This window comes from Nylanderia fulva, unplaced genomic scaffold (assembly GCF_048542155.1).
Source record: "Nylanderia fulva isolate GAGA-0341 unplaced genomic scaffold, ASM4854215v1 Scaffold27, whole genome shotgun sequence".
NCBI classification, from domain to species: Eukaryota; Metazoa; Arthropoda; class Insecta; order Hymenoptera; family Formicidae; genus Nylanderia; species Nylanderia fulva.
The window spans coordinates 2,459,818-2,473,314 of record NW_028190336.1 but is presented as its reverse complement, the minus strand read 5'-3'; the positions used below and the strand labels follow the sequence as shown (position 1 = coordinate 2,473,314).

Below are 13,497 nucleotides of genomic sequence, written 5' to 3'. Positions count from 1 at the left end.
AGTCTGGTCATTTTTTTCATTAACGTTATGTTCTTCTTTTTATATTCGCGATGCATTTATATGTGTCTTGCAGCCACAAAATGGATGAGAAACGGTATTAATTAAAAGAAACGCGTGTTACATGTATAGTTTGGTCGGCGATATATAAAACTTTACGTTTTAAAGTTAGCTTACTGTAAATTGCTGCTAGATGAACTAAAATTAATTTTCGCGTTCGAATGTAATAGAGCAGGTCGTGGTGGAGTTTGTTGTTATTACTTGTATGAATTCACCTTTACGCCAGAAAGTCGCAGCGTGGGCGAGCCGGCGCTGCCGAGCTGCACGTTCATATCCGTTGCAGATGAACCCCTTCCAATTCTAGAGGTGGGCGATGTCCGACTTTTCAACCACGAGTTCGACGACGGACTTCTGCAAGCGCCCGCGGCGATCGTATCGTCTTCGGACAGCGATTTGTTCTGCAAGCGAAGCATTGATTCGAATTACATCCCGAGACGTTGCAAGAACAGGCAACCGTTTGCTAATTATTTATGCCTCTTAGCGCAAACGTCTTATTGTTAAAGATTCTCTTTCGACGTGCTATCACCTGCCTTAAACGGATCCGCAAGGAGCCCAAAAGTATCATTAATTAGACAAGATTGTAAAAAAAAAAATTAAAAAAAAAATAAAACTAAACGATTCAGTCACAGTCGGACTTTTCTGAATGAATATTCGATGGAATCTGACGATTCCCAGGGCGATTCTGCGGCGAGAACTGTTCCGAGCGGACCATGACGGACTGACCGTTTACTTGGAAACGCGACGCGACGCGACGCGAGGTGGTAAGCGAGAGACTCGGGTCGAATTTATAATTAACGCGGCCCGTAAACGGGACACTACTGGAGTCGGTGGGTCTCGTGAGACCACGTCGAGAGAGGATATGGTTGTCGTCGTTGTCTCTTTCGACTCGCGCTTGGATATTTAAGAAGCTCTTCCGCGGAGCTGTGTTCCAGCTGTCTCTTCTCTTTCTCTGTTATATATTCCAGTACCAGCATATTGCAGTATCTATTCTAATACCTTCTGGAATATCTCGTGTTTGCGCGTAACCATGGAACAAATTTATTAATACGATTCGAATACACAATTTTCATGATTTTGATTTATTTGTGTAGTCGAGTTTTTGACCTAAAAGCGAGCTTATTGCGATTGCGCTGTAACATTTTACGGTGTTTATTCAATTTTCAGAAAAATTGAGACGATACTTTCTGCATTCCATTTCCTCTATACGCTCTTTTATTTGCAAGGCAAACGTTGCGCTACGATACAACTCGGTAAGCAGAATCTTTAAGAAGAAAGATCTGAGAACTGTCCGCTAATTGCTAAAACTATTTAATTGCAATCCACAGTGCTTTTGTGAGAAGACTGGCAGATGGCACGATACTACTAGCTTGTAAAGTTGAGCTTGCAAAGTTTAACTTAACTAATTTGCTAGTTGACGACGACAGAAACAAATTACTTCATTAGCACTTTAAGCTTTACTTTCATTAGCGCTTCCTTATTAGCGATTGACGTGCTACTAAACATTTTTTCAAGTTTTATAATTTGTTTTTTCCACGCAAGAGCGGTCAGTTGTTTATTCGGTTGTGTGTTATGTTTAAAACATACCCACGACGTTCGATGCTCCTGTTTGTCTTTGCGATAAGATGGCGTCGATCGCGATGAGATTACATCTTGAAGGATCGGTTGGCGTTGAAGCTGCGCCACGTACGCCATGCGGAAAGCATTGCCAACGATGGTGTTCAGCTCCTCCGCCTGCAAATAGAAGAAAAAACTCGAACTTTAACATAAATTTGATATAATATGCAGAAAAATTTTTTTGCGAGTTTTTAATTTAATTTTAACAAATATGTCCGCAAAAACTCGTGCCCATACTCCGCACAGTAAGATTAATCCACGTAAAATTAATTTTTTTTATAATTATTAATTTTATTAATAAGTTGATAAAAGTTCCGAAAAGGGATCGAAATGTTCGCCTTTATATTTCGATTAGTATTTTTGATTTATAATAAATTTATTTGCGCCATGTAGCGTTCCTATTGTCTTTTTTTATTGTTCTTATGAATTATCATTATTGGAGCCATTTTTAATCAATTAAATATTAATTTTTTAAGCAGTAAGACTATCTTAAGAACTATTCACAAGATAATTCAATTAATTAGAGCAGCTTGTAAATTTTTACTTGATCGAAATACAGCTGTTTTTTTTATATCACGTTGTAATTAAATTTTAATTAGAAAATGTTTAAAATATATATCCTTAATTTTTGACATAATGTGTATATGTGCTTTTGTAAATGAGACTTCTAAATGCTACCTTTTTAATTAAAAATCATAAACTAGATGTTGAAATTATAATTCCGTCAAATATCAAAGGCGATGCAACCATGCTGAATAAAAAAATTCTTGCCCGAGAGCAATATTATTAAATAAAAGATTATTAAATTCATAAAATATATTATATGAAAATATTATTTACGCTCTAATATAGAGACAATTACATTTTTGTCGGATTCATCAGTGAGATAAATGAGGAATGAGCGGTCCAAGCAGACGCCGCAGATGCAGCAGCGCAAACGCGGAGTCTGAATATGTAATAAGCACTCGCGAAGATCCGCAAGCTCAGCCTCGCTCGTATATGTGTTTAGAAAACTTGGCTGCATACGTCTAGTATTTACACCCGATCAAGATACAGATGAATCGTGCGCATATATATGTATACATATACACAGAACGCGCGCAGAATCAGGAATGGAAAAAAACTTGTGCAATCTTTTAGCAAATTTGGTTGACTGCACTAATGCGTTGCAGTGATGCAAGTTAAAAAATTGTCGTATAGAAATTTACAATATTAATAATTACAATATAAGTAATTTACAAATTTATAATTTATATACAAGAGTGCGTGCGCAGATCAGAAATGAAAAAAAATTCGTGGTATATCTTTTAGCAAATTTGGTTGACTGCACTAATGCGTTGCAGTGATGCAAGTTAAAAAAATTGTCGTATAGAAATTTACAATATTAATAATTACAATATAAATAATTTACAAATTTATAATTTATATACAAAAGTACGTGCGCAGATTAGAAATGGGAAAAAATTCGTGCTATCTTTTAACGAATTTGGTTGACTGCACTAATGTGTTGTAGTGATTCAAATTAAAAAGAACTTTTGTACAGAAATTTATAATAGCTAAATAAACAATTAAAACAGTAAGGTAATTAATTCTACGAGTAATTATAACCATATATTCATATCGAATAACAATAATAATAACAATAATAATAATAATTTGTAGTATTAATTACTTATGCTATTGTTAAATTTATATGCGACAGCGTTTAATGTGCACCAATGCGCACTAGTGCGTTCGCTCGAATTTGCTATCTCTATTTTTCGAAAACTTACGTAAAAGCCCCGCTGCGATGGGTATTAATGCACGCATGGTCGACCGACGAGGGTCTAAGAGCACGCATTGTGCGTGCATAGAAAACGAGAGCAGCGGATTAACAGAGTCTCTCGCGTCTGTAACTTTTCCTTTCTTCGTCGCGAGGGAGGTGTTCGATCGTTTCGCATCGTCGAGTACACGTATATCTCGAATTCTAGCTTGCGTTCTTCTTGCGTCTATGTAGAATACCTGCGCCTATGTACCTATATCTCTGTGACATTGTTAGGACATTGTTGCAAGCGATCCGGAAATCCTTGCAAATCCCCGGCTTCGCACCACATGGATGGAAAATACATTTCTCGCAGACGGAATCAGCTCGCGAGTGATAAAAATGCAAACGAAAGATAGAATTGTAAAGCCGAACGTGCTGACGCTGTGTATTTTTCGATGCCGTATTGTTTTGCAAGTTTACGTACGCTATTATGAAAAAAACGTCCGACAAAAACGTTTAAAACTGGCCGTTTGGTATGTGGAAAAAACGGAGGCGAAAGGGATTACGTAATGTAGGGAGTAACGCGTTTTAATGATATACGTTCTCGTTTGCGTGAGACAATGGCGGGGCGAGCTTTTAGATTGAAACGCGCGCAGCGACGCCGTGCTTGCCCGAATAATTTTACGGTTTGCGGTTTGAGGTCAGGTCGAATGATTCCACTAGGAACAAGATATTTCAATTACGTTTGCACGCGGAGCAAGGCAATGACTTGAGCTATAATTGCGGACCGGCCGCACGACCGTTCCGTAACTCGCCAAGTCATACCCGAGCACTATCCTCCGCCATCCTTTTAGGCATACCTATATAAATCGTCATTTAGTTATACTATAAACTCTCATTACTGTATATCATGATGTGTACAGAGAATTTCAGCTTCAAGATGGATGCGATCAATTTTTTATTATATTTGAAAACCATGGTTTTGCGAAAGTAAGACTACTAATAATATTAACATCTTAAATTATATTAATAAATATTTTTTATTATATAATTAAAAGATTCACATATACACATGTTGAGTAGCTCTTACGTAATGTTTTCATTAATTCTATTATTTTTATCGCGTATCGTGTCAATATACTAAATAGCAGAAAACTAATTTATTTTCTCCCATCAACACCATGCTTTATGAAAATGTGAAGAAGAAAACGTTCCAACGAGGGAGCTCACTTGCTCGCGATAGACTAAAAGAGCCGTCGTAGCGCGTCATATAAGGAAGAATTTATCGTCGTTGTGGGTGGAATCTCTGCGAATTTGTGACTAGAGCCTTCGATTTCGACCTCTGGCCGACAATCGAAAATACGGCCCTGAGATTCCCGCCCGAGGTGGAATTTAAGCGCGATGAAATCATCACTGGCGACTCTTCTTTCTTCCTCTCCGCTCTACTCTGTCCTGGACATTGACTCGAGCAGGCACTGACCCTCTTCACCACGTTTGAATTCAAATCTGTTTGATCGATCAACAGCGATCAAACAGATTTACCACTGTATTATCTAAACAACATCCTCGGCAACATTTCCTTGAATTACATGAAAGCGATATTTCGCGCCAATGATAATTCGAGACGAGACGTCGGAAGAATCGATTCGAAAGAATCAGATATCAGAATATTGGATGGACTTTAAAGGAAAAATGGCGTTCTTTTTTTTTTTTTTTTTGGAGAACTATTCGGTTCGTCTTGGCTCACCTTGATTCACCGTTCGCGCTGGCGGTCTTTTTTGGCAAAAAACGACGAGGGACACGCCAGAATCGAATGGAAAGAGGACCGAAAGGGCGATGGATCGCGCGGTGGCTTTGCGCCGGTGCAGCGTGACGGGCTACATTCCAGACATTCCACGCGGTCACGGCCATATCTCCAGCTCCTCTAGATTTCCCGTCCCGTATACCCGGTCTACCACTACCATCGGCCGTGGTACAAGCCGGTATACTCGCAATAATGGCGTTCGAGGTAGGGATGGCCCTCGTCACACTTCTGAATTTCCCTCACTTCGGTTTCTGGTTTACCTCGACGACGCGACGCTCGGATAAATGGCTGGAGAGGAAAAGTTTTCTAGAATACGGAGCACACAGTGAGAGAACATTCTCTCCGAGAGCGTCATTATTGCATTGCACCGACGACCGCATCATAGTACCGTCGCGCTTTTTTCACAGTGCAACATCATCGTCATCGATAGTGCTTTCCCGTCGTTCCACCTTAACGAACCCTAATTCCCTTGTCTTTCTTTCAACGTTACGCTTCTTTTATTCGCTCGTTCGTGACCTTTGGTCGTGTTTCGTCCGCCTGTTTGCTACCTCGGGTTTGCGCCGAGGATGACAATATCGAATCAAACCCTTCGAACGAACTTTAGTTGCGCCATTTAAATGTTAATTGAAGTAAATGTTCCATAAATGTTAATTGGAATTAATAAAATTAAATTAATTACGACTCTTTTCGAGCTGTGTCTGTAAAAGGAAATGGAACCACGCGTTCAAGATTATAAATCTCAAAGTTTCAAACTTCTTTCTCGACGTCACGGACTCTTGTTCGTGACAGGACAGGTACAGCGGTTTCAAATGTCAATATTCGATATCTCTCAAATTTCACCGTTACATGCCATCATATCGGTACGATCTGACTCGTGTATACGCCATTAACAAAATAATCATTACGACGTTCGTCACGATTACACAAGTTATTTATCAATGTCAAAATTTACCCCGTAAATTAAATTGAATTGAAATAAATTCAGAGGAAAATACATCTTTCATATTTTCTGAAAAATATATAACATTCGCAAATCGATGAAAAAATACAGCAAATGTCGTAATTTAACTTTCTTCAATTCCATCCGTGAAATTCCAGGATTCGATCATATGTATATGAAAAGAAATTATCATACGAACAGTTGGCTACGACAAGAGATAGAGAGCATTAATTAATAATGATAATTTCGACGATAGTGCTTTTTGGACTCTGCAAACGAGCTGGAAATCTACGAAAGGAAACCATATAATTCCGATGGTGGCCGAAATATCGTTTGATCGTGTGGCGAGCGCTTTATTCAGTCTAACGTAAAATCGGTCGAAGATTGGATCGAATATACAATAGTTAGAGGGATGATTCGGTCAGAGAAAGAGAGAAAGACAGAGAGAGAGAGAGAGATAGAGCAAATGCAGATGAAGAACAACCGTTGCACAATCTCTTTGATCAGCAATTAACGCCACGACTGGAGTCTGCTGGAGTCCATCTGTTTCATATCTGACAGATGCATGATGCCCTCCCGAAATGTTACTGTAATAATATTATGACTGTTTTGGTCCTCGTCATGCATGCTAAATTAGTTGTTTTACATATAAATTTCGAATCGATCCAACGCTGTCTCAAAATATAATATATTTAATTAATAATTCCGATTGGTAACTCTCTTATATATGTATGTCAATCTAACGCACATGTTTTCGCATTTCACAACATTGACGATTCTATATTTTCCTTTCTCTATAAAATTTATTTCAGCACAATTTTTCTGGAAAAAAATTAATTTCCTTTATTAACGTATCTCTTGAATTTCCATACTATTGCACATCCATATTTCATTTGAATATCTTACGTTTTGAGATTGTTGAATATACTCGGGTAAAACTTGAGAAATTCACAGAAAAATTGTGCTTGTAATAATGTAAGAAATACATTAATTAAAAAGATGATTAGCGTGGAACTATAATAGCGAGTCGCGAGGGCGATTTAATTTAACGACGTAGCTTTGATTAACTCTCGCGGTTAAATGGCTTATCGTATATGGGGGTCCTCGACAATGAGCGGTAAACTTAAAGACGTAGTGATGCGTGAATCGTGCATCATCGCAGGACAATACGCCCACTTTGCGACCCATACCCATTGCTACTGTACCCTTGAGTCTCGTCATTAAACCTATTTCGGTGCCCCCAGAAATGCACCCTCGAGGATGCATACGACGCGAAGAGGATCACTTCGTTTCAAATTTCTCCGCCGCGCTGCTCGAATTTCTTTCTTATCGAGCGCGCGATTCTAACAGCGATTAATGGTCCAGATGCGAACGGAGGGTGGTACATATTTCAAGAATTATTATTTCCTAGCATGAAGTCATCAGATTCCTAATATATCATACCGTAATCAAAAATTAATCTATATCGTAGAGATTAATTTTGCGAAACAATAATGCTTGTGAAATAAAAAAGAAATATAATTGAGATATTTTTATTAGCATTATTTAAATGTTTGTTCTTTCTTTTCAATTGCATTAAAATTATCCAGCCTCATATTTCTCTCGATTGAAAATTATATCGGAAATGTTGGTTATATACGACAGACACATATAATGCTAATTTCATGATCGGATTAGGCTTGAATCGATTAAGTCATTACACATTGTATTAATCTGCAATAAGCATTATACAGTACGGACTTGACTATGGAGTAATCCGTGTATTCTCCACATGTTATGTAAATCAATCAGCTTCCATTATCTACTGAGAATGTTACATGATATTGGCATGTCGTTGAAGGATGCAAAATGAACATTGATGTCGATTCTCTTATTACGAATATAGACTTTCTATCGATAGATTATCTTCTCTGCAACATTCATCTCTCTTATCATTCACTGCTTTAATATTCTCGTCGTGTTCTTTCCTTGGGAGATGTTGACGTTACTTAATTCTTTATGCAATTATTATTAAAAATAATTTAAATAGTATAAATATATTAATTGCCTACAGAATTGTCTCAATAGCAAACGCTAATGAATTCATAACGAAAATATTAATAAGCAGTTGAAACATGTAAACATGCAAGTGCTAATTGAATTATGTAATATACATATTATTATATAAATTAAACGAAAGAGATATAATGAAGATATTATATTATAATCAAAGCATATCAGAATGCAAGAGTCAATTGAATTACATAAATTATTATACAAATCAAACAGAGAAGAAAAATTGATTTTGTTCAATTATACGTCAAAGAAATACATGCAACATTTTTTTTGTATTTTCGTGTAAATAAGCACAACTATATATTTTTAGTCGACAGTAAAATAAAAGATAAAATCAAAAGCATAGTATCTATATCCTGTATATGTAAAGGAAATGAGCACAGTCGACGTTAAAAGTACTTGACATGTACGTCCAATGCGAGGGGGATGATGCATTCGATGCATTCAATGCGCTCGATTCGAGACACGCATGAACATTACATCTCGCGATGTCATTCTTGGTAGGAAGCGTGCTTAGTCAGCAAAATGGCATTTTACGGTTGGTATTTCTTGCCTGGAATTACCGTAGAAATTTCAAATTATAAATTGCTTACAAGCGGTCGCATATGTCGAGCACTTGTTAGAAAAAAATCGCTGCTATTATAGATTTTCCGTGACTGTTCGGCGCTTCTGCGCGATAATAGGTATTGCACAAAATTGCACATTCACGTGACGTGAGAAATGTAGACTTTGATAACAAATTTGCAATGCGTTTGCGCATCCTGCGCATATTTCAAAGTCATTGCGTCACTTGTTCAATTCGATCGGCAGATTTTACGAGAAAAAAATGATCGTTGTTTTGCAGTAATAAACGAGATCTGTTAGATAAAAAGTAAAATCTCACATCTGTTCGGGGTTCTTACATTGACAAAACCGAAAGAAAGTAGCGGATATGAATGATTCGAAAAATCAATGACTGAGTCATTACAAAGTCTTTCAACAGGCAACTAATGTATTATTGAGAAGCTACTAGGTATAACGTATGCCTAAGTCCAGAGTATATTGTGCCTGAAGTGTCTACGAAAGATATCTCGATGCGGTAATGGGTCATCTTTTGTGCGAGATGCTCTATTGACGATAGTCGAGAGATATTTCGTAACGTTTACGCAACGTGGTAAATGACTCGTATTTTCTTCTTTCTTTTTTTTCTCTTTTCTTTTCACTGAAAATGTCTTCGAATGCATCAGCTGCGCTAGAGGTGAAAATTTAGGGGAGCAAATCTTGCGTGGCTTCACCTGGATTTCACGAATAGTGAACTCACACGAGAGATCATTGAAAACTCGTCAAATTCAAACGGCGTTTTGTAAGTCTCGCTGCAAAAGACCTCGATCTTTGTCCGCGCGGAAGGTCGACACGAATTATGGTTTTCTATTGTCGATTCAAGAGGTATCCACGGAAGGATGGCGATTGTCAAAAGTCACTTTCTAAAGCGATTTTCGCTTGAATCGGTTTCGTAACAATACGAGATCATTTTATATATATTGATGTATATATTATAGTAGCCAGAATCACGAGAGAGTAGCAAAAAATTACGCGAATTATACTATATTGTTATATAATGCGGGTTTCTCTTCTTTTTTTCTAATATATTATTTAACTTTTCTGAATGTTTGTGATGCAGATAGAGGCTGGTAAGAATATATAACGACGGATTTATATATTATTGCTAAAATATTAATGCATACAGACACTCCATCGGTAAAGAGGCAACGAACGAAGCATCTTGCGCTACAAGCAGCTACATGAAGCCGAGGAATGCGTTCGTCCGATCCCACGGCTTATCCCCCTTTACTCTCCCTTCTCTCGTTAGCTCTTTTTCTTTCCGGCACGATAGTAGTATTACCTGGCTTAGGCTCTTTCTCTCTTTCTCAGACTCCAGTATGCAATCTACCGACGCGACGATTCTCTTTTAATAGATCCTAAAATTCGACTAGAGATAGGTCGATCTTTTCCAAACGTCGAAAAAGATATAAATGAACGCATAACTTTGATACGTATCGGTGAATGAAACTAGATGCGATAGAAAATCGAACGACTGGAAGCTATATATAGATGAGCGCAGCTTCAATCGATAGATATCCACAAAAAACGACGCTCTTGCTACTTGCTCATAATCATGTTTCAGGAGGATGAAACAATAGAGGAGGTTTTTTTCTATTTTTTTTTTCGTGACCGCTGCAATCCTGTCTCTGGGGTCATATTGCGGTACCACGACCTAATCGCGCTCCGTTAATATCGCGAGGTAAAGTATAAGCCATGCCGCAAAGTCTGGAGAATCCAGAAATCGTTTTATTATATGTATATCGAATCACTTGAAACTTACATTTACTGCTATTCCGGTAAACTGATTCTCTGATTTCTCGAGGTAAGAAAGCTCAAAATGAAAAATATCAAAAGCGATCGAGCTTGCGAATAATTTGTGACAATTTACATCGTGTCCACATTGCATGTAAGATGAATTTGAAGATTAATCGAGATTTCAGGAGATTAAACTTTGGAGGTATTTCGTGAAAACTTACTTTGAGCTTTTGTGTGTGACCACATCGACAACAGCAATACGACATGTAATCAGGTAGCGCAGGCATGAACTTTAATTGTTCCTGCTGCGAGTATTCGTCCACGAGTTTGCGATAATGCACCCTAAAAATGGGCCTTGTTGAGCTCTGCGAGCCTTTACCAAGGCGTCCCATAATCGCAGAGAATGCGGTCAGGATATTGCGCCTGCGTGCAAACCTCCTCATGCCACAGCGACCGTTGTACTTGCTCGTCCTTCTGTGAGAATATATGAATCGCTCGTCGCTTCGTATATTTGCTATTTCTTAAGTCCCGCTAAAGAGATATTTTCTCTTCAAAGATGCTCGAATAACGTGCGATTGACTTTTACTTAAATTTAATAATAAAGCAATAATTCGATATCATCATTACATCATCCGAAAAGACACACCGATTTACGTCGGTAATTTGCACTTCCAACATTGATATTCCACACATTTCTGATCACACATTCACGACACCATGCAGCGCACTTTCTAATGCACCAAAGTGCATGTACCGACATGCCGGCATGTGTCGACACGTTAAAGTATTTACTATATCCAACGCCTTTCTCCGAGGAAATATTCCTACGACGAAGTTTCGGCGTCTTTCGCAGACCAAGCGCCTCTTGAAATCCAAACGAAATTCCAGTTTACATTTCATAGCAGCATGCAGATGAGCACCGTTCGAGAGAGAAATCTCCTTGGATAGTTAATGCGATTGGAGATGCTGATATGTATCATAATGCAAATACGATAGCAGCACCGAGGGTACATACATTCAGAAAAGTTTTCGAGAACTCTGTCATCGAATTCTTATTTCTCTCGCGGATTTTTCGCAGTCGTCGAGTCTCCCGCGACATATGCGGATATTATTAGCGGATGATGATGGCGACGTCATGAATCGGCGGGACCAGTTCTATCGCGAGGTGTACATACGTGTGGCACATGTATGAAGGATGGAGAGTTCCACTCGATGGCGTATAGTCTTTTCTACGTGTCGCTCTGCATGCCGACCCGCGGAAACCGGTTAACGAGTACAGAGTTGCTTCACCGCTTCTTACTCATCGCCTGTCAACTATATATGTAGTCGCTATATACTTTTTTGCACTGCGTTTTCCGATGGATCTTGATGCAGGATCATCTCCATTATACCGACATTAGGATCGTGCCCGGACACATTCGTACACCCAACTTCCTCGTAATTGCTTGTACTTTGCCAGAAAAGCTATGGCTTGAATTATTTTCAACTTTGTTTCCTTTGCTTTCAATTTAATTAGATTTTTGCAATTGTACATATGTACATGTATATATATCGACGTCTTAATGTCACAGCCTCTCTTTCAATGTCTCAACCTCTGGTTTCATCAGTCAAGCTTGTCCTATCGCGGAAGAGCGGTAACTTGCAAAGGCGGCAAACCATTCAATTCGACAGTTTAAAGAGAGAGTATACTTTGGTTCACGCGTATCCTTTCTGTTGTCAATTGGAGAACCTACCGGATGAGTTTTGTCGGTGCAGATCTCGCTCTCTTCCATTCAACGTACATTGACGGTCCAGGTGCTGGTGCCTCTCGAACGATCAGAATACGCAAGTCCAAGTATTACAGTGCTTAACCGGCGATGGCAACATACCTCTTGGTACGTATAGAGAGAGACTGAAGTCCATGAAGAACACGAAGCGAGCCGCTCCGACCGGCCCACACTGTTCCATCCCCTCCTTCTACGAAGAGTCGAGCGTTGCGAGCGACCGCTTTCTTGCTTCAACCGCGGCATTGAACACGTTCAACGGCAGCTGTTGAATACCACGTGTCCCCGTTCTCTCTCTTTCCCTTGATCTCTCCTTTTCTGTCTTTTTCGATCGGTCTTTCTCGCTCTATCCATCGTTCTCCTTCTCTCTCTGCTCCGTCCCTCTCACAATCTTTTCAACGTCGGCTTCTTTTTACTCTGCTCCGACTGAGAACGCCACTTGGGAGAGTCCAGCGCCACATGTAGCTCGTGAGTTTGCTATTCGCGTTCTTTGACCTGCCGTCAGCGCGACATGATCGCGGACTTCGACTCCCGGACTTGTGCCGTATGTGTGTCTGGTGATGTAAAGCAACTAGATGTAAGCACCTTCTTCTTACATCTAAGTACCTTTTGGAATACCTTATATACCTGCGGCCATTTCTCGCGGCGAGCATCTGTGTACTCCAGCTGAGATACTAGTCGTGAATCTTCTTTGAAATACCTCTGTGTCTACCTGCTACAAGTATCTATACCTGTAGCAGACAATATTTACAAATATGTTTTATGATATTTTTCAAGGCTAGTGTAAAGAAAGAAATGGGAAATGTCTTCTTCAAAATTCTCTAAGACTACACGGAAGATCGATCATATGGTCAGACATCAATCAATTATTGAAAGCCAAAGCTTTTCGGTGCAATATAATTCATATAAAGATAACATGGAAAGATATTCATTATTTTTTTAAAGAAAAAAATAACAAGTTCAAGCTTTTATATTTTCCATTTCGAATCTATATATAAACAAATTATTTAATAAAAATTAAAGAAATTGCGTGAAAATTGAAATGCTGGTATCAATGAGCAGAAAAAATATCGCTGAGACTTCTCATTTTCTACCTATCTTCTCAATCGTCTTCTATGCTATCCGAATAAGCTTACTTGATCCGAGACCTTTAGGAACGATGACATTCTTAATTCAGCGAAAG

The 13,497-nt window shown here is 38.7% G+C and overlaps 1 protein-coding gene across 5 annotated transcripts in view; it reads right to left on the bottom strand.

Annotated features, from left to right (window-relative positions):
• Positions 1 to 13,497, bottom strand: part of LOC114931437 (EGFR adapter protein) — a 60,906-nt gene that overhangs the window by 5,897 nt on the left and 41,512 nt on the right. For 4 of the 5 annotated variants that reach the window (XM_029303466.2, XM_029303464.2, XM_029303469.2 and 1 more), the window contains 2 exons: positions 1,642 to 1,788; positions 273 to 455 (listed from right to left, as the gene is read on the bottom strand). In XM_029303466.2, coding sequence (XP_029159299.2) covers positions 273 to 455; positions 1,642 to 1,788 — 330 coding nt within the window. Of the gene's footprint in view, positions 1 to 272; positions 456 to 1,641; positions 1,789 to 10,772; positions 12,890 to 13,497 lie in introns of those variants that run through there. The other variant, XM_029303467.2, reaches the window with a different exon arrangement.